The 27,149-nt window shown below is 43.5% G+C and overlaps 1 protein-coding gene across 1 annotated transcript in view; it reads right to left on the bottom strand.

Annotated features, from left to right (window-relative positions):
• The window catches only part of C1H8orf34 (chromosome 1 C8orf34 homolog), a 397,204-nt gene that overhangs the window by 262,579 nt on the left and 107,476 nt on the right, over positions 1-27,149 (bottom strand). The window contains exon 3 of the mRNA XM_030190169.1: positions 23,692-23,817. Within this exon, the coding sequence (XP_030046029.1) occupies positions 23,692-23,817 (126 nt within the window). The remainder of the gene's footprint in view (positions 1-23,691; positions 23,818-27,149) is intronic.

The following is a 27,149-nucleotide window of genomic DNA, read 5'->3' as shown; positions in this document are numbered from 1 at the left end:
AATGTGACCTCACTGCCACATTAAAATTGAGCTCCTGTCACAGTTCCTATCGCTTTCATGCTCTCACATAACACTTTCCTAAGTGGCAGAATATAAAATTATTTACCTAAAAGAAAATTACTTTTAGGGTTAACACCAGAGTTCCCTTAAACCCCTAAGGTCAGGAATACTAAATTTAAGATCAGCTGACAGCCTTTTAGCCCCAAAAAAACCTCTCTCATACAGAGCTATCATATATGCAACCAATCTCACTGAGAACTTCAGCCCCTCTGACAGTAGTCTGCAGGGTTGCCAGGTGGAAAATTTTTTTCCAGCCTAAAGGAGCCCAAAATCCAGCCCAAAACCCGCCCAAACTCAAACCCCGCCCCTGACACCCCCGCCCCCGCGTCATCACCCCCGCCCCCGCCGTCATCGGCCCCGCCTCCCCCGTCATCGGCCCCGCCTCCCCCGTCATCGGCCCCGCCTCCCCCGTCACTAACCCCGCCTCCCACGTCACTAACCCCGCCTCCCAACGTCACTAACCCCGCCTCCCAACGTCACTAACCCCGCCTCCCACGTCACTAACCCCGCCTCCCAACGTCACTAACCCCGCCTCCCACGTCACTAACCCCGCCCACCGCGGCCGAAAAGCCGGCCAAAAAACCGCCCAAAAAACCGCAACCCGCCGCGGGCAAAAATTTCCCGCGGCGGGTCGCGGAAAACCGCCCAATTGGGCGGTAAAACCGCCCACCTGGCAACACTGGTAGTCTGAGCAGCTGTTGCCAGGGGCGACAGTGACTCAGTCACCAGTTGACCTCCAGTGGCCAATCAAATCCCATAAAACAAAACTTTGAAAGTCATGAAACAACTGAAAGGTCCAAAGTCTCCTCTTTGATCCCATAGAAATTAATGGGAAAAAGACATTTTTACCCAACGTAACATAAAAATTTCCACAAAATTCACTTAAAAGGTCCTGTTACCATAGAGCCCACCAAGTCCCACATTCCACATTTTTTCATGTATTTTGCTCCCCATTTACAGACATTAATACACTTTTTTCAAACATGACCCCCAAAAATCCCACATAATTGGAGATGTAAACTCCAAAAACATTCAGTAATGTCCCACGCACACCCCCAAATGACGCCTGCAAAAAAAAAAAAAAAATCTAAAACCTAGAAATACCTCAAACCAAAATCTTCTGATTTCCCCATTAAAAGGGCCCTGTTTACAAAAGCGCATTAGCGTTCATTAGCTCGCACTAAAAATGAAAGTGCACTTTGTAGACACAATATTCCAATGGACAACTGCACAGTGCGTGCTCATTTAGCACATTAACAAAGGCTAATGCGCCTTTGTAAACAGGGCCCTTAAAGTACTAATTCACCTCAAGAAGTTCTTAGAAATCCAAAACTACCTTTACATTTTACCAAAAATTAACCCTTTAGTTCCCAGCCAAACGGGACCAAAAAGTGCAATTTAAAATAAAATTAAATAAAACCTTGAGTCATCAGAACCCTTACCTTGACCCCTGAAGGCTCTTCACTTGACCCCCACCAGTGAAATGGGTCGTATCAGACCCCCAACAATCATGGGAAAAAGACCACATAAACTGCAGAACTGAAGCCGATAGGCCCAAAAATTGAGGCCCTGACTTCAGTTTGGTGTAGTCACATCTCCAGAGCACTACTGCACATGTGCATAAAATCATGAATGCTCTGGAGACCCAACCAGGCCCAGAACGGCCATTTTCCTGAGCGCTCCTGGCCAGGGGAACTTCACTTCCCAGCCGGGCAGGGTCCAGGAAGGTAACGTCTTCCTACCGGAGGCCCCAAAATGGCTTTAGACCTCTCCTGCAAACTCAGCACTGGCCACTAATGAGGAACTGGCCATAGAAATACGGCACCAGTGTGGACCCAGAAGACAGCCCCCCCCCCCCCCCCCCCCACCCCCAGGTAATAAACATTTCTTTCTTTCTTTCTTTCTTTCAATATACCACTGGTTACAATAGTGCTAGAAAATGTAATCTCTTACATTCCCGAACTGACAGGAAGTGACTTCACAGGAAGTCTTGCAAGGCCACCAGTGGAAGTCTCGGCAGCCATTTCAAAGAAGATGCGGCAACAGAAGGGTCAATGCCGGCAGCGGCAGGAAAGACTGGGGACCTTTCCTGCCCCGAAGACTCCACTAGACCACCAGTGTGGCTTCAGTTAGGTGCTGGGAGGGCACCCTGCAGCTCGGGGGAGTAGGTCTGAAATAGGTAGGTGGGTGGAGAGGGATGCATACTGTAAAAAAAAAAAACCCAGGTAATAACTGTTTGGAGGGGCCAGTTAAAGGGACGGGGAGAGGAGGATACTGTAAAAAAAAAATCAAGGTAATATGTGTCATTTGGAAGGGCTGGTTAAAGGGACATCCTAGTATTATTATATTAGTGCAGAGATTTTTTTTTCTCCTGGTAAAGGGCCACTAAACAGACATCATGTTATGAGAACTAAGTGCTCAACATTCAGCGCTTCTATTTATTTACTTATTTATGGCATTTTATCCCACATTACACAAGAATTAGATTGAAACCTGGGAGCATTTAAAATCTTTTTTTTTTTCTGTGCCTACATCAATGAAGATGGCATGTGGGAACTTGCTCCTTTTGTTTTGTGGATTGTAGTGGTATATTATAAAAATGCACTTGCCTTTTTTTTATTATTACTATTTCACAGAGAAAGTATTGATTAATGAGGGAGGGGTTTCCCTAATACAGAACTGTCCAGAGTCAGTCTAACTGTGTCAACATTGTCCAGTTCAAGTCACTATTAGCAGCCAAGTTCATACAAAGTTAATTATGTTCACTGGAAAATAAATCTGTTGGCTCAGGCTGCTTGCTATGTGAATATTGTAGACTGCCCCAACTTGACATTTCATCCTTTAGATTGTAAGCTCCTTTGAGCATGGACTGTCCTTCTTTATTAAATTGTACAGCACTGCGTAACCCTAGTAGCGCTCTAGAAATGTTAAGTAGTAGTAGTAGTAATATTCAATCACTGTTTCATTGTAGCTAGCAAGTATTACATATTAAGGGGATTCATTTTAATTCATTTATCCAGTCCTTACGTGCACATGGTTTTGCTTTTTAAACCCAAAAGTTTCCTAGTATAGCATTTTACATATTTGAATTAGTTTTTCTACAAGTTTTGCTTGATTTGTCTTTATTTGAAACAAAAAAATGTTTAAAATGCATCTTGTCAACAAGGGGCGGGGCTAGGTGAAATGGGGGGGACCCACCGAACTGATCTGCACAGAGCCCTGCAATTGCTAAGACTGGCCCTGAGTCTGGGAGATGCAGTGAGGCAACAATTAGAGTTCAGGCGGTGCGAGTTAGGCACCTGGAATCATTCTGGAAAGCTGCTAAAAAACCCAAACAATTTATAGAGCACCAGAATGGGCAGCAGTATGGACAAAAGGAATACAGAAGTGGAATGCATTAGAGAAGGGTTATCATATTTGTGGAGACAAAAAAAAAAAAGAGGATGACAAAAAATGGTTGTTACTTTTGCTAAAGAAATATTTAATAGTAAAAATTATGTAAATGGCTTTTAGCCAATGAACACACATCATATAGAGGGGCATAATCGAACGGGTCATCCAAGTTTTCCTGAGGGCACCCATGCAGGACGTCCCCGCAAAGGGGCGGGGAAACCCGTATTATCGAAACAAGATGGGCGGCCATCTTTCGTTTCGATAATATGGTCGGGGACGCCCAAATCTCAACATTTAGGTTGACCTTAGAGATGGTCGTCCTTAGAGATGGTTGTCCCCGATTTTCGGCGATAATGGAAACCGAGGACGCCCATCTCAGAAACGACCAAATCCAAGCCATTTGGTCGTGGGAGGAGCCAGCATTCATAGTGCACTGGTCCCCCCGACATGCCAGGGACACCAACCGGGCACCCTAGGGGGCACTGCAGTGGACTTCAGAAAAAGCTTCCAGGTGCATAGTTCCCTTACCTTGTGTGCTGAGCCCCCCAAAACCCACTCCCCACAACTGTACACCACTACCATAGCCCTTAGGAATGAAGGGGGGCACCTAGATGTGGGAACAGTGGGTTTGTGGTGGGTTTTGGAGGGCTCACATTTACCTCAAGTTTAACAGATGGGGGGGGGGGGGGTGGGCCTGGGTCAGCCTGCCTGCAGTACCCACTAAAACTGCTCCAGGGACCTGCATACTGCTGTCATGGAGCTGGGTATGATATTTGAGGCTGGCATAGAGGCTGAAAAAAATATTTAAATCTTTTTTTAGGGTGGGAAGGAGTTAGTGATCACTGGGGGAGTATGGGGAGGTTATCCCCGATTCCCTCTGGTGGTCATCTGGTCATTTAGGGAACATTTTGTGGCTTGGTCATTTAAAAAAAAAAAAGGACCAAGTAAAGTCGGCCAAGTGTTCGTCAGGGACACCCTTCTTTTTTCCATTATCGGCTGAGGATGCCCATGTGTTAAGCACGCCCCAGTCCCGCCTTCACTATGCTTCCGACACCCCCCCGTGAACTTTGGTCGTCCCCGCGACGGAAATCAGTTGAGGTTGCCCAAAATCGTCTTTTGATTATGCCGATTTGGGCGACCCTGGGAGAAGGGTCAAAAGATGGGTGCCCTTCTCTTTCGAAAATAAGCCTGATAGTGACTAACTTACAGAATAGCAGTAAACAATCTACTTTTCAAAACCTTCCAGATTTGGGTTTGACTGTGTCTGAGTCCAAGTGTACTTATCAGAAGAGCAGAGATCCCTCAACAACTCTAGCTGGCTTCTGAGATATGTCATGCAAAGACTTTCACATCTATGCTTAACGTTGTGCTGCAGGGAAACAGAGGAGATGAAGCATGCCTTTCTTTCTCTAGCACCATGTGTCCAGCCTAATAGGCCAGGGATGGTTTCTCTCATTATGTGGATAGATGTGTTGGTCATAGGTACAAAAAAAGAAAAAGAGGATATTTTCCTAAAAATTAAGAAACCTTGAGCACATGTCCTCTTAAAAGAGGATGTATGGCTCCCCTACATTGAGCTTAGTCCTCACACTATAAGCATTAGTGCTGGGCTAGCACATGGGTTTACCAGCACAGAATGCTCAGAAGGCCCTACCACGGTAAACCAGCTCATCAGACAACAACGCAAATAGCATGCTAATATAGGCAAATGAGGCCATCTCCTATTTCCTCTGATGCTCAGACAAAAGCGCAATCAACAAGCGTGCCCCTACTGCCGAAAACGTAACACCAGATCGGAGCAGGCGCTAGGGTGGTTAAAGAGAGCCACCCTAGCTCTCTTTAGCTCTCATGGGATCCAGCTCTGGGGAGGGGGGGGGGCTCAGTATCATGAGTGCACATGTCAATTCTCTGCCATGTGCAGGCACTTAATTCTGACCTTAATGACGAGCTTTGTTTCTTTTGTTTGCAGGATAGCTACAGCAAGGAAGAATCCATGGTGGGTTTTTTTTTTTGGGGGGGGGGTTTGGGGGGGGTATCAACAACAGGAACTACAGCAGAAGCTATCACAGGCCCACTCCCTGTCACATTTATATTGATACATTTTTGCAGCCCTTATTGTCCACAATTCCCTCCTGAGAGACACTACCCAATTTTGGGGATGTACTGCTGGTTTTCTAGTGATTCTTGATGTACTGTCTCTTTACACTTGTATATCTCAATAGGATGTTTTGGATGTCATTTTTTATGTTTAGAATTGTGCCCTCATCCACATCAGGTGCCCTCTTTGTGTGATTTGACTTCTATTGTTCTGAAATTTTATCATTTTATTTTCGAGGACTCTGTCTACAAAAACCTGGCATTGCTATGGGAGCCTCTTTTGCACCTGCGATCACTAATTGTTTCATGAGACATTTTGAACAAAAATAGGTCTATTCTTCCAAAGAGTTTCAGCATGAGAAATGTTGGCACTGCTATACTGATGATGTTTTTTTGTTTGTTTTTTTGTCAGGCTCCATGGGAGAGTTGGAATTATTTATGGGCACTTTGAATGGTTGTCATCCTATGATTCATTTTAATTTTGTTGCCCATGAGAAGCAGATTGTTTTTTTGGATATGTTGGTTAGGCACTGCTGAAAATATCTAGTTAGTACCCAACTCAAAACCAGCTATTTTGTGGGTGTTCCAGGGGGTGGAATCAGCACTTAACCAAGCATGGTAACTGATACCATGCTTGGAGTGGAGGAGTGGCCCAGTGGTTAGGGTGGTGGACTTTGGTCCTAGGGAACTGAAGAACTGAGTTTGATTCCCACTTCAGGCACAGGCAGCTCCTTGTGACTCTGGGCAAGTCACTTAACCCTCCATTGCCCCATGTAAGCCGCATTGAGCCTGCCATGAGTGGGAAAGCGCAGGGTACAAATGTAACAAAAAAAAAACAGGGCCACATAAAAGATAGTCCTATCTTTATGCAGTTTGCCATATCCAGTTAAATGCTGAATATCGCACTTAACTGGCTATGGTTTCAGCGGCTCCGTAAACCCAGAAATTCAGTGCTGGAGCCCAGACCTGGCCTGGCACTGAATTTCCAAGTATAACACTGGCAGCAGCCAGCAAAACACTGAGCGCTGCCACCGGAAGTATATCGAGTATATCAATCCCCATTATGCTTGTACTGTTTCCCTATGTTTTTGTAGAAATATAGATGTTATCCATGATCCACCAAGTCTGCCCATTTGTGCTTTCCTACTCTCAGTTGTGGATGCATTGTGCACATATTTTAAAATTCTAAAAATTCTGCACCATTTGTAAATTTTTTGTGCAAACTCTCTCATGGTAAGGTCTGGCCCCTCCTCCATCCTAGGTCTGACACTCTATCAGCTTCCTCCATTCTCAAGCTTGATACTTCCTAGGAAAATTCTTTCCACCACTTTAGTTTGAACATCTCCCTAGGCTTGATCCCCCCCCCCCCCCACTACGTTCGATGTCCAAATTCTGTGTGCCTCCTTTCCAAGATCAATATCCCCAACTTTCTTACTATAGCTCTTCCTCCATCTGCCCCCTCAGCATTCTTTCCTTCTTTCTACCTATCAGCCAAGATCCCAGATCTCTCTCCAAACATCAGCTTTCTCTGCCTCTTTCAGCTTCCCATTCTCTCTTCCTACCCCCCGAAATAAACCTCTGCTGTCTGCCCCTCCCCATTTCTCTCCTTACCTCCTAGTTCGACCCTCAAGATATTTTTCTGCTGCCCCTGAGATCCCCAACTCTCTCACCACATCTCAGCTCTTTTTATAACGTCTTCTTCCCCCAGTTCATTTTGGCTATCCCTAGTTGGCTCTGTAGTTCGTTTCATCCTTGTGCCCACCCCAGACTTTCTATGCCAACTCCCTCCTGATCTGCCCCCTCTCCTCCCATGCTAATCACAAGGCAAGAGGAGGACAAGAGCAGCCGCACACTGAGCCATGTCCACAGGACAGGGCACAGATGCTTACCTGAAATGCCCGATTTATATCCCTACCTTAATTAAAAAAAAAAAAAAGGAGACAACAAAGGGACAATTTAAAGCATATGAGCGTGTATTTCAAAGAGGCCAAACAAAAACAAATATAACTGAAAAGAATGCAAAGTAAGATTATCTTACAGCTTGTATTTCACTGAACTAATTTCCACTTTTATCAAAAAGCGTAGTTTTTAACAGACTTGAGCCCAAGGTACAGATATCACTGCATGTTGAAATAAACAGAAAAGAGGCAGCTTCACCACAATCCATCACTGAGCAAGTTCAATCTGATATGGACAGTAACTTTATGTTTTATCTTCTGTGCAAGTAGAAAAGAACATAAAGAACTGTTCTCAATCATTTTTTCTCGATAGAACAATATCAGTTATAATCTCTTCACCTTGAATGCAGACAGTCACACCAGCTGTCTTAATATGATGGCACCAATATGATTCCCGAAAAGCCCCTTTCACACCAATTATGAACACCAAATTCACCCTGTGGGCTGCAGTTAGGGTGCACCATTTCTTCAGACTCTGTTAATAAAAAATCACCATTAACACACAAAGGACTAAAATCTATAAATGCCTACCATGGTATGAACTTATTACGACATCTTTGAAGCGTCTATAAGATAAACGGGCAGCCATTGTAAAGTTTAAATTGTTATTGGTCCATTGTGCACTTTGCAGAAGCCAAAAGGGTGGAAATCACCAAAACATTTGAGAACTGACCGCTGGATGCGGTGCAATCGTTTTGTTTGGAGTATCTCAGGATTAAGCGTACCTTATCTGTTAAATAACAGTGATCAGCAATTGAGTTCATCACTGTATCTCAATCGCTATTTATTGGCTCAATACACGACCCCCGACGAAGGCTAGTGTGCCGAAACAAGGCTCATGTTGGGTTTTGCCTGTATGTATTATTGGTGAATAAACACTTTTGGAACATTTCAATTGAATGTCTTTGAAACTTGTGGTCTTTGAACTTGTGGGGTTTTTTTTGTGACTTCCACCCTTTTGGCTTCTGGAAGATTTTGTGTTATTCTTTTGCTTTTTTTTTTTTTTTGTCATTGTGCCCTTTACCAGGATTGTTCTTTTTATTTGAAAAATGCTGTTAAATGGTATGTGCTGTTGCACCCATAACTGGCTGTGATCTTGCTGTGCCCCCTCTACTATGCTTATGCTTGGAACTGACATAGAAGGGGGACCTTTTTTTATCTCTGGGCCACTTGAATGGAACAAATTGCCTTTAAAAGTGAAAAAACAGTCCCAATTGGTCTTATTTAAGCGACAGTTAAAGGGCCATTTATTATGTCTGGCATACCATGTACCTACTGAATGAAGATGCTTTTTTGATTTGCCTATTTGCCTTTGGACTACTGATCACTGTTTATTGACTGATGAATGTTATGGATTATGTTTTGTTGTTTTATGTGTATATTATGTATATTTTATTGGTCTCTGCCCTGAACAGGGGCAGATTATAAACAATAAATCTAAATTCCCCCAATTCTATAACAATGCACATAAATTATGGGAATTCCCCAAACTGCCCATGATCCTCCCCCCTTTTCGCATCCACGCACTAGAATTGCACCTCTTTATAATATACATCTAAAAGGATGTGTTTATAAATTCTAATTACTGCTAATTAGTGCCAATTGCTTATTACCCAATTATCAGTGCTGATTGGCTCGTTATTCATTTTATTTATTGGATTTGTACCCCCAATGGAGTTTCGATGTGGCTTACAATTAACTTAAGAGAAAAAGGGTTACATGTTAGAAGCTGTGAGGTGCAATTATGCCAGGTTCTGATCAGTTCAGTTAGGATCAGTTCAAGATCATGGGTAAAGAGTGTTGACTTATTGGCTATAGTCTAAGTGAGGTCATCAAGGGGGAGAGATGTTTTCAAGAAGTGGGCTTGCAGGTGTTTTCTGAATTGTAAGTAATTGTTCATGGATTTCAGGTCTTTCGGTAAAGAATTCCAGATTTTGGTGCAGACGTTAAGGGATTAGCGTGTAGGCAAACTAGGCAAGTGCCTTGGTCCCAAATGTTTAGGGGGGGGGGGGGGTCCTGTCAGATGTGCTCAGGATTCAGGAGGCTAGGATTGCTAACTGTCCAGATTATTCCAGGATTCAAAAAAATTGTATATACCTGTCTCAAAGTCAGAAGGATGGTTAAGCATGTGGATATTTTTCAGAGTTTAGTCCATGATAGCTCACCAATGCTCCCCCTTTCCAGTGGAAAGGCTGTTATAGAATCCAGCCAATGGGAAGGCTCTGGTAGTCATAGGAAGGGAGTGGCTGAGCTGCAGGGTCAATGGTTTAGTATTTAATAGGTTATCTATGAGTTTGTGGAGTTTCTTCAAGTCTTTGTAATTTGAGCCTACTTGTTTTTTTGTAGAATTTTCTCTTAGCCCGTCTAATTTTATTCTTGTACTTTTTTCGAGCCTCCCTCCAAGTGGTAATGGTGGATTCATTTTTATTTTTCTTCCAATTTCGTTCGTCTTTATACATTTGATTTTTAGCTCTTTCAGAACATCATCGTACCATGGGAGTACTTTTCTTTTGTGTATAGCTTTGGATTTCATGGGGACTATTTCATCTAGTACGGTGATGCATCCTTTATCCCTTTCTATTAAGAAATCTGCAGAATCCATTTATGGTGACCACTGATCATCATAGAGGACCAAAATTTGTTTGCATTGACCTTTCCTCATTATTTGTATAGGGTTTGTGGTTGTGTGTGTGTGTGTGTGTGGGGGGGGGGGGTGACCCTTAGTTTTTTCCAGTATAGGATCATGTCTAGTTTGAACTGGTCGGACCAGGGGATTTCTGTCCATCTCTGCTTTTGTATTGTAAAGTCCTGGTTTGGTGAGAATCTGTATGCTATTAGGTCTACAGCATGTTCTTTGACATGCATTGGGGATGCTGGAGGCCACTGGAAGTCCCAGAGGTGAAGGAATTTGATGCAGTCACCTGGTGCTATCTGCGTTCTGATCGTCTAAGTGTAGATTAATGCCTCCTATTATCAGTATGCTAGAATAAGTTGCACAAATGTTTGAGATAAAATCCATAAAGTTTGTTTGAGCCACTCTCCAGCTTCCTGGATGCCTGTAGAAAAGTGCACAATTTAGGTGGTTGTGTAAGGCTTTGTCTCCTATTTTAATCGAGGCAATTTCCAATTGAGGTGTTATGGATTCTGCAATGGGTTCCACTGTGAAAAACGATTTGCAGATTAGTGTGATGCCCCCTCCTTTTTTTCCCCATTTCTGGTCCAGTGCAGAATTTTATATCCTGGAGAGCATAGGCTTAGGATTATGGGGTCTTCTTTATCGTGGATCCAAGGTTCGTTTAGGAAGATCAGTCCAAGGTCTTCGTCCAGTATCCAGTCTCTGATTGTTTCTGTTTTGTTTATTGCTAATCTAGTGTTGATGTATCCCGCTGGTATTGGCAGATAATTGTCATCTGTTATTGCGACTTTGGGGATTTTCCCTAATTGCCACCCATTTGGGTTTTGGGATTGGGTGGTCCCCTTTTTGGCTGATTGTTGTGCATGGGTTCTTGTGGGCTGTGTCTTTTCATCTGTTGGTATGAAGTCTGCCTTGATGGATTGTGATGTTGCTATGTCATGTCCCCTACCTCAATGCAAGTGGCGTCCTCGGGCTGCACAGGGTCCCGTCGACACACACACTTGACTGGCACAGCCCTGAGCCATGTGTGTGTAGTTCTTCTCTGGTTGCAGGCTCCTTGATTGCTTTGCTTCCACATACCTAGCTCTGCTCTCTCTCTGCCTTGATTGCTTTGTTTCCACCCACCTGGATCTGCTCTTCCTCTGCCTCGCTTCCCTTGCTTCTCTCCTATTGGTCTTCCGGTTCCTCCTTCCCCTGCTCTTGTCCTATGGCTGTGCCCCTTCTCCCTGCTGATGTCAGATGCCAGCACTTTATCAGCTGAGCTCTCCCTAGACTCCATGCTTCGGCTTCTACTTTGGTAGGTGTTATTTGCTCAGTAGTGTGATTCTCCTCTACTTTGTTCTTCGTTGCTGACTTAGCCTGGAGCTGGATTACTCTAGTGTCTGCTGCCTGCCTCCTGACCTTGCCTGTACCTGGATTACTCTAGTGTCTGCTGCCTGCCTCCTGACCTTGCCTGTACCTGGATTACTCTTGTGTCTGCTGCCTGCCTCCTGTCCTTGCCTATACCTGGATCACTCTCTTGCCTGCTCACTGTCTGGCCGTCACGTTCATCACCCCGCTTCCTGCTCCATCTCGTAAGCCCTGCAGGCCACCCGCACCTAGGGGCTCAACCTCTGGGGAACGGCGGTCAGCGCAGGTGAAACCCGGGGTTGTCCGGCTGCCAAGCAGAACCTGGTCCGAGTACCAGGCTCGGTAGCACTCTACCTGGTACAAGAACTCACAGGTCTGACATACTAGTAGGGTGATTTGAACTGCACAGTACTGGTATTATGTTGTCACCATGTGTTAGTGCTCCTGTGGTGGATAGTAGTGATACGATAAATAAGTAGTAGAAGTCTTGATATGTGCATTTTGTTTCTGTCGGTGTTGGTTATGACCTGGAGATTGCCTTGGCCTTGAAGATAAGAGGGGGAGAGCGAGGTAAATGCAGAGCATTGTGCTTTTTTTTTATCATGAGAGTAAGAGGTATTACAAAGTTTTTGTGCTTAAATAAATATTTACTGGCAAAAGTTTCACAGTGAGCAGAGTAGTCTCAGTTAACGAAATGTGTGGAGTTAGAATATACCCAGGGCTGGATCTCCTAGCAGTTGCATAGGTACGTATTAGGAAGGTAGGTCGTTGGTTTCCCTTTTCCTCACCTGAAAGTGATTCTCTTCAGCGTTTCTTCTCTGTTCTTCTCAGAATTGTGTCTCCTGGAGGAATTGGTTTCTTCAGTTTCTCTCCAGGTGCGGGTGCAGTCAGAGAGCAAGGAGGAGATGCGGTGTGAATCGCTCTTTTTTTTTATGCGTAGGAATGGGAGAATAGGAGAGTCAGCAAGGTGAAGCTTCTATACTGCTCTGTAAGCAGGGACGGTCTTAGGCAGAGGTGGCAGGGGCAGTCGCACAGGGCCTCACACTCCTAGGGGCCACACATCTCTGGCATGTCTGTCCTGTCTCGGAACACCTCCCTGCTCCCTACTTTAATGTGCATCCATATTTCAGTAGCGAGCATCAGACAGTGGCAATGATTTTCATATCCTGTCAGCTGCCGAGCCCAGAGCCTGCTCACTTGTTCCTTTCTGCCCCCTTCTGATGTCACTTCCTGCTTCCTCAAGGGTGGGATGCAGCAGTGAGGAGGCTCTGGGTTCAGCAGCTGGCGGGATATGAAAATTGCTGCCGCTCTCTACTAAAATGTGGTGGATGCATATCAAGGTATGGGGTGAGGTGGGGTTCCGAGAGCTCTAAATCTTCATTTAAACTTATAAGTTATAACTTATGGTGGTGGGCGCAGGCATGGCCACCACTGAACTTGTCTGCACACGGCCCCGCAATTGCTAAGACCGGCCCTGTCTTTAAGGCCTTCAGTCGACTGCATTTGTTCAGATAAACCTTCGTTCACTGTAAGTCTGATTGGTTCCTCGGTCCCTTCTTTTACTCTGTGCGCACAGCGCTGCTTAGTCTCAGTGTGGGTTGAACAATATCGCCACTTCTGTTAGTCTCAGTTCAGTTTTGCTGTCTGCCTGTGATTTATCAGGATAACCTCAGTCAGTTGTGGGTCAGTTTGGCTTTCTGGTCTTTACTCTTTCTGTGAGCTAAGCGATTGTTCAGCTTTGCTGCAGTTCCAGAGGTCTCACTACCCCCATTCACGCCACCTCGTTGCACCAACTCAGACTGAATGGGTTGCTTGCTGGGGTGCCTCAGTTACGGTCTCACCTCTGGTCTACGGTGCTCCCTGTGCTGTTGTAGAAAGTTGCAGAAAGATGTTCCCCAGTGCTGTTGTAGAAAGTTTCTCCTGTTGTGGGATGAGTTGTCCTGTGGGGTTTCTCCTAAAACCTTGGAGGGTCCAGAGCTGCTCAGTCGTGGTGTGCTTTAGGCGCCATGCCACCCTGATGCTCCAGCTTGGTCCAGCATTGAGGGACTGGGAAAGATACAATTCCAACAGCGATCGTGTCCTTGGGGTCGCTTACTGTTACCATTTACAGCTGTCTAAGGTTCTGAGGATTCAGCCGCGATCCTATCCTTGAATTCGGGTTCGAATTGCTACAGTCACTAGGGAGCACGTTGCACATGCAAACTGGGTGCATGACCAAATTTATGCATACAACTCAAAGTGCCATATATAGAATCCAGGGACAAGTGCAATTTGGATGGTGCAATTCGCCTGCAGTAGTCCTCTGAGGCTTGGCTTATTAAAACTCCATCACAGAACTCTCAGCTTAATCAGCCTGTATTATTCTGCTGGTCAGAAAAAAGAGTGTTAAAGCGGTTATAGAAAAAGGTGGTCAAATACTAAATCTGATGTTACATTTTGTAGGGAATAACTAGTATCCAAAGTCAAATGTACTGATTTGTTTATATATATGCATTATATAATTTATCCTACTTTCCTTTCATCTATTTCTGCCTTCCTCTAAGCATATCCAATCTGTGTAATGTGGAGGGGAATAATCGAACAGCGCCGGCAAAATACATGGCCGGCAATGAATTTTGGCGGCGCCGCAAACAGCTGGCCAGACCCGTATATTCTAAAAAGATGGCCGGCCATCTTTTGTTTCAATAATACGGTTCCGGCCAGCCAAATACCTTGGATTTGGCTGGGGTTTCAGATGGCCGGCTTCGTTTTTTAGCGATAATGGAAAGTTATGTCAGCCATCTCAAACCCCGGCCAAATTCAAGGCATTTGACCGTGGGAGGAGTCACCATTTTTAGTGCACTGGCCCCCCTGACATGCCAGGACACCAACCGGGCTCCCTAGGGGTCACTGCGGTGGACTTCAGAAAAGCTCCCACGTGCATAGCTCCCTTACTTTGGGAGCTGAGCCCCCCAACCCCCCCCCACAAAACCCACTACCCACAAATGTACTGCACCCACTAAAACTGCTCCAGGAACCTGCATACAGCCTCTAGGACTTATTGCTGCTGTATAACTTTGGCACACCAGTTCACACCTGAAGACTAATCTCTCTGAAAAAGTCCTTTCTTGAAAAAACCACGTTTACTCACAGTTAACTGCAGATCAGAGGTTGTGCCCCACTGGCAAAGAGTCCCCTGGTACTAAGATGAGCAGTAGGTCAGAGCTGGCACAATGGTGTACAATGCCCTCTTTCAGCACCATTCAAGGTAAGAACTACGTTCTCTAACGTGGGTACACAGGAAAGGGAACTAAAACTGGCTTACAAAAATGGCCACTACCGCATGGACTACAACAGGAAACAAAACAGGGCACACTCTGACCCAGTTAGCAGGGGGAAAAGCACCATGGGAGTAGAGCCCACTAACCTACATCCACCACAATGCATTGCTGATGTGACTCTGCAGTGCACCTAACAGAAAAGGTGTCACACTCACCCGAGAGCCAAATCACAACCAGGGAAAGGCTGTCAGAGGATACAACACATTCTGCTGTCATGGAGGTGGGTACGGCATTTGAGGCTGGCATACAGGCTGGGAAAAAAGGTTTTTATTTTTATTTTTTTAGTATGGGAGGGGGTTGGTGACCACTGGGGGAGTATGGGGAGGTCATCCCCCATTCCCTCCAGTGGTCATCTGGTGAGTTGGGGCACCTTTTTGAGGCTTGGTCGTGAAAATAAAAGGACCAAGTAAACCCGGTGAAATACTGCTTAACGCCGTTTTTTTTTCCATTATTGGCGAAAGTCGACTATCTGGTAGCCACGCCCATACCCGCCCATGTCCCGCCTTCACTTCGCCGCCAACACGCCCCTTTGAACTTTCGCCGGCGAGGCGACGGGAAAGCGACGATGCTGTCAAAAAAAGCAGCTTTCGATTATACCGATTTCGCCGCTTTTCCGAGATCGCCGGCCATCTCCCGATTTGTGTCGGGAAATGGCCGGCGATCACTTTCGATTATGAGCTGGATAGTAACATAGATGTTTGTACTTTTATAACAGGGCACCTATAACAATTTCAAACACACCTATTTCATGATTTTTTTTTTTAATAAAGACAGCATAGGTGTCTATGTTCTTTTATAAAGAAGGCTCCCACAAGTGTGTAGAAGTTATGGCTCAGTGTTAGACCTGCTCTGAGGCAGATGCAACTATGTGCATGTTCTCTGTGCAGGTCCCAAACAAAATATTTCAAGAACAATTCTTTATTCAAACCAAGTACCCAATGAGGCTCATTTTCAAAGCACTTAGCCTCCCAAAGTTCCATAGGTTTCTATGGAACTTTGGGAGGCTAAGTGCTTTGAAAATGAGCCTCAATGTGGTTCACATTTCACTGCGTAGGACTGCCTCAGGGGTATAAGCACAAATGGAAAGTCAGACACCAAGAAAAATATAAAGGGAAAATTAAATCTTGAAAAAGTGACCCATCTCAAAATGTATACTACCTTATTCCTCAGCAGTGAGCCAAGTAAGAGTTGCAGTTCTCAAACACTGGCAAATGCTGCAGTTCCATCCTTCTCTTAAAGAAGCTTCCGTTTTTGGTTTCAGATGGGGAAGGAATTTGAAGGATTAATTGGTTCCTTCTGATTTACCATTATTTCATTCCCCGTTGAAATGGCCAGTAGGAAAAAGGAGGTGATGCCACCCCTGTATAAGAGACTAGTGAGACCTTATTTACATTATTGTGTACAATTGTGGAGACCACACCTTTATAAAGATACTAGTGGAACCAAGCCCGTTTGTCAACAATGAAACGGGCCCTAGGAAGGCTCTCGTGTAAGCGTTGTTTTCCCTCTCCCCCTGCCCTCCTCTCCATGTCCAACGATTCTTCTCTCCCCTCCAATCCCATGCCCTCCATGTCCAGCGATTCTCCTCTTCCCTGCCCTCCCATCCGTGTCCTGCGATTCTCTCCTCTCCTCCCATTCCATCCATGTCCATCGATTCTCCTCTGCCCTGCCCTCCCCTCGATGTCCCGCGATTCTCTCCTCCCCTCCATGTCCAGCGATTTGTACCTGAACGTTCTCTGGCTGGCTGGCTTCTGTTCGTAACATCCTGACTTCAGCTCACCTCCAGCGTTTCCTTCCCTCTCGCTGTTCCGCCCTCCTCGGATGTCATTACGCGAGGGCGGGACAGTTAGAGGGAAGGGAACGCTGGAGGTTTGCTGATGTCAGGAGATGTTACGAACCCAGCCAGCCAGCCAGCAAGAGAACGTTGGAGGTACAAATTATTATATAGGATAAACAGGATGGAGTTGGCCAAGAGGGCAGATAATAGTCAATGGTCATCCTAACATATATGGGGGCAGACTTAAAGATCTCAATATGTATACTTTGTAAGAAAGGCAAGAGAGGGGAGATATGATAGAGACTTTTAAATACCTACATGGTATAAATGCACAGGAGGCAAGTCTCTTTAAACTAAAAGGAAGCTCTGGAATGAGGGAGCATAGGATGAAGGTCAAAAGGGAATAGACTCAGAAGTAACTTGAGGAAATGCTTCTTCACAGAAAGGGTCATGAATTCATGGAACAGCCTCCTGGTGGAAGTGGTGGAGACGAAAACAGTATCTGAATTCAATAGAGATTGGGACAAATACACAGAATCTTTAAGGGAGTGATAAGGAGAGTAGATGGCATGGATAGGCAGACTGGATAGCCCATATGGTTTTTATATGCCTACATTTTTCTATATTTCTTGGTGGGCAGTGATTAGATTTGCAGAGGCAGAAGGTTCTGACCGGAGGTGTGAAGGCTTCATAATCTGTTCTGACAAGGTGAAGCCAATTTCATCAGCCTTTAGTAGAATAACAAAATAGCTGGGTTTGAGATTGACTAGAAAGAAGTGGACAGCATGCAAGCAGTGAACATAACCACTTAGAATTTTGTTTTTTCTCTAACCATGCTAATACATGGGAGTGATATCCTGGAAAAGAGTTAGAAAAATCCCTGGTTTTTTTTTTTTGGGGGGGGGGGGTTGGGGTGTGTGTTTATTTGCTTTGTTTTGTTTTTTTCTGTGTCAGTTAATTTTAAGAAGTGCGATAGATAGGAGTTTATTACATTTTGGAGATATAGTAGATATTTTTCTGTCCCTATCGTGCTAATATATGGGAGTGATATCCTGAAAGAGATAAATCCCTGCTTTTTTGTGGTTTTATTTTGAATTTTGCTGTGTCAGCTAATTTTAAGTGTGATGGAGTTTATTAAATTCTGGAGACTTTACAGTATATGGCCAACTTCCTGAAGCCAAAGAGAATAGTAAAAGGGATTTTATTTACTTTAAATAACTTCTTATATACCACCTGCAAACCCGAAAACAGTATACATTCAAGGTATATTAGATATTTTTCTGTCCCTCGAGGGCTCATAATCTAACCCCCTGATTACAAAGCTTTTCTAGCTGTGCCAGCCTTAGCACACGGCAGCTGCAGGGGGTAGTTTTATACCTTGGGCAATGGAAGGTTAAGCGATTTGCCCAAGACTATAATAAGTTGGGGTTGAATTTGAACTGGGCTCCCCTGCTTCTCACCTTGAAAAACATTAGGGGCCCTTTTACTAAGGCGTGTCCAACGTGCATCAGTTTGGAACTACCACCCAGCTACCGCAAGTCCCAGGAGGTAATTCCATTCCAAAAATATTTTTTTTATTTTCTACCACATGGCACTAACTGGGCGGTAATTGGCAGTATACACGCACTGACGATTACCACCCGGTTAACGCTTGAAACTTTACTACTAAGTCCATGGGCGGCAGTAAGGTCTCAGGCCCAAAATGGAAGCATGTCAATTTTTATTTTGCCGCAGGTTCATTTTTGGCAAAAAAAAAAGGCCTTTTTTGCAGACGCGCTGAAAAATGGACCTGCGCACGTCCAATACACGTGCCTGCAACAGTGCAGGTCATTTTTTGGCGCACCTTAGTAAAAGGACCCCTTAGTGAATAATTATAAGACTCAAGAAAACTTTTGAGAAAAAAATGTTCTTTTTTTTTTTTTTATTTGGACAAGATACATGTTGTTCTGCTATACTTTGCCTTGTTGAGAGCCACGGCAATGCTTTACTGCTTTGAAGTCTGCTACACAGAAAATTGTTCCTGCTGAAAAAATCTTTGTTGCGGAAAGAACTTCTACAGAGCTAAGTGTGCTTTTGATTTATTTGTTCACATATGTTTATTTTTGGACTGGATTTAAGGAAGTGCACATTTAGACTGATTTGGACTTTGATTTTAGTTTTTTTTCTAATCAATGATTACTTTTTCACTGGTTGCATACATAAGTGACTACATAAGTGATTACACTGAAGTTCTGTATGACCATAGTGTTATTTGCACCAGTTTGATGAGGTCCTTTCCTCCTATTAAAAAAAACAACAACATTTTTTCCTCAAAAGTTTTCCTGAGTCTTATAATTGTTCACTATTTTGTTGCAAGGTGTTACTTGTTTATATTGTGGTGAACAAATTCTGAATTTTGATACTTCGTCCTTTGCTTCTCAGCCTGCTGCTCTAATCATTAGACTACTGTTCCACTCAATTGGCTGCATTTTTTTATTTTTTTCATTTATAAGTTTGAAATTGCAATCAATCATACTTGTACAGAAAAAAAGGAAAAAAATGATAAGAAAAAGCATCACCACAAATAAAGAAAAAACAAACAGTTTAAAGTAATTAAATTATTTCCATTCCCAATTCTACTCTACCACTATAGAGATCCAATACCACCCACGGAGGTTAAAAAGGAAAAATGTAAAGTTATTAGAAAAACAGCCAAGCCATGTAGCGGTTACAAAGATCAATTAAACATCAGCCCTTCTTAATAGACCCAGGCAAGCACTGATTTATAGACAAACGAAAACTATCAAAACTGAAGTCAAATGGGCAGGTTCCCAAAAACATATTTCTGTGACTGATAAACAACTCATTTGCAAGGAAACTTTAGATAAAAGAGGCTCCTATTTGAAGAACTCTTGCTGTCAGTTACAAACATTGCTTCTGCCTTTTCTGAATTTCACATGATAAATCTGGGAATGCCTGAATCTTCCTTCCCAAAAATTACTTCTCCTTCAATCTAAAATAAAGATTGAGTAAAAAATCTCTATCAGCACTGTTTACAAGATTCACAACTAGTGTTGTGACAACATTTCTAGAAATCTCCATGTCTTCTCTCTCGCTCTCTCTTCCAATAATCTAAGATTAAATCTCCCAGAGTTTTCTGTCTTTCACACTTTTTTTCCTGGTAATATGCTGAAACAATTTGTGGGGATTTGATCCCGCGATAAATGCAGCACTTCAAAAAAAAAAAAAAGTTTCTTTATGATTTCTATAGCAGATATCTTTTCCACATGTGGAAAATTCAAAAGTCTTAAATTAGAACTTCTAACAGTGTTCTTAAGAAATTCTAGACAAATCAGTTATACATTTCATTTGAACAACTTGAATCCGTAAAACTGCCTGTTGCTAAGAATAATCTTTTTCAGTACAAGGTTTAGCTTAGATAGCTGATCCTCATGCTGAACAATCTTATATTTCAATACTTTAATATAGGGTGCCATAGACTTACTAACAGGAAGAATAGTTTTTTTGCTAAATCAGAGACAGATAACCAAACTGACACTAAAGATGTCTGTTAGTTTTTTTTTTTTTAAGACTTGGGTAATTCTTAAGGAGCACTCTCCACAATATTTTGCATTACCTTCACTGCATCTTTGGCAGCAAGAGACATTTGCTTCAAATCTCCTCCACCTTGAAGCTGTAACATACCAACTGAGACCATAATGCTCTCAACCAGGACCTCTTTGCGGACTGTCATCCCTTCAAATCCTCTCCAAACAAGGGTTCAACCAGGACATGGAGCTTGTCGCTACTAGCTGCAGTGGCAAGGCTCTGTCATCTGGGCTTAAGGTGACCTCTGACCCCAAGGAATACTCCGCTCCACATCTAATAGTTGGGCACTCCAGATGCCCCAGATCTAAACATTGATCTCCTGGTGGTCTCAGAAAGGAATCATTCAGGCCAGCAACAGGCAGAACAGAAGACTTAAAGTATTTCAGCCTCTGGATGCCCTTAGGCATCTATACTCCAGTAGAAAAACAAGCAGGCAGGAAGAGACATGCCTCAGCCTCTCAAATCGTGACCATCATCTTGGATCTCCCCATGATGCAGCAGTTCTTACACTGATCTCTCAATTGGCCTTCTTAAGTAGGTTTTTGGCCTTTAGAGGACCTCTGTATATTTTGATTGTTTCTTGATAAAGCAGAAATCTTTAGCCATCTTTTGGATAGAAAACTCTTCATCCTAACAAGATCAGATGAAGTGGAGCCTTATGACTGGGTCAACTGCTTAAAAAGGGAATTAACAAGGAATTAAACAGGACCTTATTGTCAGACTTGTGAGTTCACGTCCCAAGTAGAGCGCTGCCGAGCCCGGTACTCGGACCAGTCTGTTGAATATGTGCAGAGAAGAAGAGAGAGGAGTCGAAGATGACCCTAAGGTTACGAGTTGATGAGACAGGGAGGATGAGTTATCCAAAGAGATAGAGAATGGGGGGGGGGGGGGGGGGGAGTAGAGGTTGGTTTAGGGGGAAGATAAGAAGCTCAGTCTTGGTCATGTTTAGTTCCAGATGGCGGTGAGACATCCAGGCACCAATGTCAGACAGGCAGGCTGATACTTTGGCCTGGATTCCTGCTAAAATTTCTGGTGTGGAGATGTAGATCTGGGAGTCATCAGCATAAAGGTGATACTGAAAACAATGGGATGAGATCAGAGTACCATGGGAGGAAGTATAGATGGAGAAAAGAAGAGGTCCCAAGACAGATCCTTGAGGTACAGCAACTGATAGTTGGATAGAAGTGGAGGAGGATCCACCAGAGTAAACACTAAAAGTACGATGGGAGAGATAAGAAGAAAACCAGGAAAGAACAGAGCCATGAAATCCAAGTGAGGACAGCGTGTCAAGGAGTAGGCAGTGATCAACACTGTCAAAAGCAGCAGACAGATCAAGAAGGATGAGGATAGAATAGAGAACTTTGGATCTGGCCAGGAACCAGTCATTGGAAACTTTAGCAAGTGCTGTTTTAGTTGAATGAAGAGGGCGAAAGCCAGATTGAAGTGGATCAAGAATAGTTTGAGATGAAAGAAAATCAAGATAATAATAATGATAGTTAATGATGATTCACTGGTTTAAAAAACAAAAACAAAAAAAACCCACACCTTATCATTATTAAACATCGCACTAGAGAATGGAAATGCTGTATCTCCAAGAAAATGCAGCGTCACCTTGGTAGAAGAAACATGGAATAGTAAACAAATAACCAGGACAGAAAGTGATCAAGAGCAAGAAAGAATAACAGGTGTAACAGAGAAATTATAATCAGGCATTTTAAGGACATAAACAGAGGCCTGGAAAGCAAAACAGTAAGCCTTTCAACTGCTTCAGTACACATAATCAAGTTCACAACTGGAAAGGAGGTCTTCCTCTAGAAGTGCCTTTATGATAACATTCAAGTACATCTTGCAAAAATACATATACTGGTTGCAACTCTGCAACAAAATGATACTAATGGTGCTGAAAACATGCTGTAGCACACAGAGAGAAGCAGAAACGTCTACAGGAAACTGCAGTAACACCTGTGAAAGGGGCAGTTGAAGTTCAGTCTTGGTGAGAGACAGCCCATGGCTCCGTGCTCCAAGATGCCATTGCACAAAGAATACACAAAGCCTGACAAAAACTGGACTCAGCTTTGTCACCAGATAAATAAACTGTGCATAAGAGTCCACATAACCAAGGCAACAGACTGTCAAACAGGACACAGTGGGACAGGTTGGACAGACTGTCCCAGGGAGGAAAAATTATTTTTGGACCTGATGAAGCAAGGGAGGCCATGTTCAAGATAGGATGGGGGTGGCATCACTTAGCCCTAACGGCCCTTCAGCACACTGCTAAATCAAAGGGCAGCCATGGGTTGTTGCAACTATTTGGGTTTCTGCCAGGTACTGAAGACAGGATGCTGGGCTGGATGGACTATATGTCTGATTCAATCCCACATATTGACAGAAAAAGAAAAGAATCAGTTGCAAATGGGCAGCTTGCTCAAGACTGGCAAAAGGTACATAGCAATAAAAAAAAAATAAAGGTCCAAGGTAACAAGGGCAGTTACAGCTTCTTTAAATACTGCAACCCAACTGTTTTTACATAAGAAGCAGTATAATCATATGATACCACTACCAAAGGGGAAAAAAAAGCCTCTGCATAGGCTATTTATGTACTATAGCAGTGGTTCCCAAAGCTGGTCCTGGAGGCACCCCAGCCAGTCAGGTTTTCAGGATATCCACAATGAAAATATTTGCATGCAGTGGAAGCAGTGCATGCAAATCTCTCTTGTGGATATTTAGCTTTGGAAACCACTGTACCAACTCATTTTAAACCGTTTTATTTGGTCATTTAGGGCCTTGAACCTGGAGAGCCAGAGCATCTAAAAGGGACAAGATGGTCCCTTAAGTTTGCTGAGACCACTCTGGTTGTCCTAACAGGCTTATCTGATATAACCAGGCAGGGTCAAATTGCAATAAGTGAATTAGTATGTGTGTCCCCCACTTGTGGAATCTTGCCCCTATTATGCTTTGGTTGGAGAACTGTTTGACCTTTTAGAAAAAAAGCTAATGCTTGATTGGTTGTCCAAGCTGCTATTTATGTTCTAGCTGCTGTGCAAGCAGAGTAGGTGGGGCTTCGGTGAATGGGAACGGACTGTTGGGATTAAGTTTGATTAACTATACCATTGTACCTGACTTACATCTTTCTGAAGTGGCAAGTAATCAAGTGAATTAAAACAGAAGCAAGCAACTATAGATTAGGTAACCTAACATTACTTACAGAGAACCTACTAGAAAATATCCTGAAACAGGAAATGTTGCTCACATGTAGGGGGTTGGAAATGACTAACAACAAACTGTATAGGTTCAAGGGTAAAACGTTTGTGTGATTAAATCTAGTTTTCCTTTTATGACAACAGACATTAACACTGATTCCAGAGCTCATGAGGAAATGTTTTACTGTAGTAGACTATAAATTAACCTGAACTCTAACATTTGGATAATGTAATGCTTATTGAAAGTTAAAAAGTTAAATCAAATTATGGTTTTGTACATGAATTAAGTAATAAACTACATAAACTTTCTTACATGTCTTGGATTCTGGAGATGGTGGAGAAAGATTAGACACAGCCAGGTCGCTCTTTGACTTTTTAGGCTTCTTTGCATTTGCTTGCCAGGGTTTATCATAATTTCTGAATTCTCTTCGTCTGTTTTCTACAGAAAAACATTTCAAGCTGTAAATGACTAAGTTACACTCTATGCGGGTAATTTGATAAATACTGTACTTGCATACGTAAAGAGTGCACATGTACTTTTCATGCCTCACTTCTTTCTCAGTTTTTCAAAATGGATGTAAACATGTCCTATCCCAGAAGAATCACCCACACACATTTACACCAGCTAATCTGTGCAGATACTTTTTCTGACTACACAAATTAAGTAAATGCCAATTTAAATTAGGAGGACAAGCAGCTTTTAAGGTCATATCCACTAAACACAGGTGCATTAACCTTCTCACAGACATGTCATCATTAGAAAATTAACAGGGGGGTTAAGGAGACAGGAAGAGGCAGTGAAAAAGCTTGTGTACCGACCTTCATCACAGCTTCAGCATGCTAACCTCTTCATCAACTCTTGTAACCCCTTCTGCCTAATGGAACAAGATTCTCCAGATGATGATCTCTCATTGTTATGACAGAACAAGCAGCCCATTGGGATTCTAATCCCATGCCCCAACACAGCAACAAGGCCGTCTAGAATGCCCAGATCTACCTGACCTCCTCAAGGACTTTCCTGACCCCTTTACTTATTTAGGTGGGAGGTTCCTGGAAGGGGGGGAGGATACACTTGATCAGGAGTGAGAGGATCTTGGAATGGTCCTAAACTTGTTCAGGGAAGGAGGAAGGGGAGAGCACAGGACGCATTGCTTGTAGTCTGGAAGTTATGTGGTTTCTGGCTGACATTCCATTCCTGCACCCACATAGCTGAGGGCATAGTTAGGACTGCTTTTAGTGTGGTCCTATGTGCCCACTTATCTATGCAGGCACAGACACTGAATATTGCCAGAACCCACATAGCTGCCAGATCCTTCCCGATTCTGCCCCCATAATGCTCTTCTCCTGCTTGGATTCAAAATGGCCTGTTAGTGTTGATATTCAGTGGCGCTGCCTGGTTAAGTGCTGCCGAATATCAGCAGATGACCCATTGAGCGCAATTTAAGTGGGCAGGTACACATCCTGGTCACTTAAATCACTTTGAGTCCAGACAGCACATGTAGAAAAGTTGTTTTATTTTATTTATTTGTTACATTTGTATCCCACATTTCCCCACCTATTTGCAGGCTCAATGTGGCTTACATAGTACCGTAGCGGCGTTCGCCGGTTACGGTCTGAAGAAATATAAAGTGAAAAAGTACAAGGTGTGGTTGTGGTAGAATAGGGTTCATATATGATAGATACATTGGGGAACATTAGGTAGGAAGAGGGAGAATTGGGGTGAGTCCATTACATTCTTGGTGTTGATGTGTAGTAGGTACTCTGGTTTTTATGTTGGGTCGGTGGGGTATGCCTTTTGGAACAGGTTTGTTTTTAGTTTTTTCTGGAATTTTAGGTGTTTTTGAATGTATTATTTGTGACCAAGATGCAACATTCTGTTTGCATATAGTTTCTATGTAACAATGATCTACAAATATTATTGGGGGAGGCTGAATATTAAAAACTGCTATACTGTATCAGGGCAAAGGTCTGTGAGGTCCTGTATATAGTGTGTCACATATGTGAACATCATTTTTCTGGTGTCTCACAACTTTAAAAAAAAAAAGGTTAACAACCTCTGCCCTCAGCGGCAGTGGCATAGCCATGGGGGGGCCTGAGACCCCAAAGATTTGCTGGTTTGACTAGCAGGGGCCCCCAAGTCCTGCCAGCAGAAGCCTTCCTCCAGCGCTGTTCGCTGCCATGCTGCCTGCCCCCCCCCCCCCCCCCCCCCCCCCCCAGCACGCATACTTAGTTTTAGTGAAATTGAGCATGCACAAAGCCCAGGCCCAGACCAAAGAACAGGGTTAGGTTGAGAAAGTTAAGCAGATTTCAGCATAAGCCACATAGCTTGGCTGGCAAAATTTAGGTGCTGATCCATTTTAATGGTTTCACTTATTCTATTTTTCATTTTCTTTTTTTTTCTTTTAAATTCTACTCTCTTCCCTTACCCCATCCTTTCTTACGGCAAGCTTTCACTTTCCAAAGGTGCCTTTATACCTCTCAACTACATCTACTCTGCATTTTCTCATTTCCAATGTTCTATACGATTGTGATCAAATCTTACAAGTCCCCCCCAATATCTCATACCGTAGTCCTCTCCCTCCAGTCTCACACCTTATCTACTCTCCCCATCCCATCCTCCCCTGCCTTCACATCCCTATCATCTTTCCTCCCACGATCCTCTTACCCCCTTCTCCTCCCCTCTCCTCCTGCCATACTTTTCCAGCTCTCTTTCTCTCACTCCTTCTCCCCCATCCTTCCCCTCTCTCTCTTCTTAACATAAGCAGCATCCTCTATTGAATTGTGCCTACTGTCTCCCCTCCTCTTCCCAATAAATAATTGCTACTGCCTCTCTGACCATCACTATCAGTTTCACCAAATCATACCGTGTTGGCAGCAGTTCTGCTCTTGGAGAACAAAGTTACTTTTGCAACCTTTACGTTGAGTATGTGGTGGAATGGCAGTTCATGGCTATGAGAAGAGCAACAGATTTGGCAGATAGTGGTGTGGGGAGGGAAGGAAGCGGAGGTCCTGGCAAGAAGAGAATGCAGCAGTGTGCAGTTTGCCATTACTCCAAAGCAGAAGTAAATTATGCAGCAGTCAAACCACAGAAGGGACTCAGGATACAGTTATCCAGGACTATAATCATGGGCGTAGTTTGTTTCATTTGGGGGGGGGGGGGGGCAAAAATGGGGCGGAGCATATTAGCATATTCATTTGCATATATATATATATATATATATATATATATATATATAGAGAGAGAGAGAGAGAGAGAGAGAGAGAGAGAGAGAGAGAGAGAGAGAGAGAGAGAGAGAAATGAATATGCTAATATGAAGGAAGGAAGGAAGGGAAAAAGAGCTGGCTTTTTTAGGGAATATATCAAGCCAGCTCTTTCACCCTTCTTTCCTCTCTCCCCTGTCCCCTCCATCAATCCCTGTTGTCCAACAATTCTTCTCACTCCCCTGCCCAATCCTGTTTCTTTCCATCCCCTTCTCTTCCCCTCCCCATTCTATCCAGCGTCTCCCTCCCCCTTCAAAGCATCTCCCATGAACGACAACGTGGATGCAGCAGCAGCAGCTCACACAGGTTTGCTTGCTGTGTTTCTACGCCTATGGATTAGAGATTCTGGTTTTAGCACAACTCAATATATTCATTCAATTTTCTGCAATGCCATAAATTAGGTCATGGTAAAATGATGAAGCAAAGCTTCTATTCTGCACATGGAGTACGGAGATTGAGGAGGATTTTGGTGATTAAATGAAAAGGAAGTCTTACTTTCTTTTTTTTTTC

This window comes from Microcaecilia unicolor, chromosome 1 (genome assembly GCF_901765095.1).
Source record: "Microcaecilia unicolor chromosome 1, aMicUni1.1, whole genome shotgun sequence".
In the NCBI taxonomy this organism is placed as follows: Eukaryota; Metazoa; Chordata; class Amphibia; order Gymnophiona; family Siphonopidae; genus Microcaecilia; species Microcaecilia unicolor.
The sequence above is the reverse complement of the archived record's forward strand: the minus strand, read 5'-3'. Positions and strand labels throughout refer to the sequence as shown.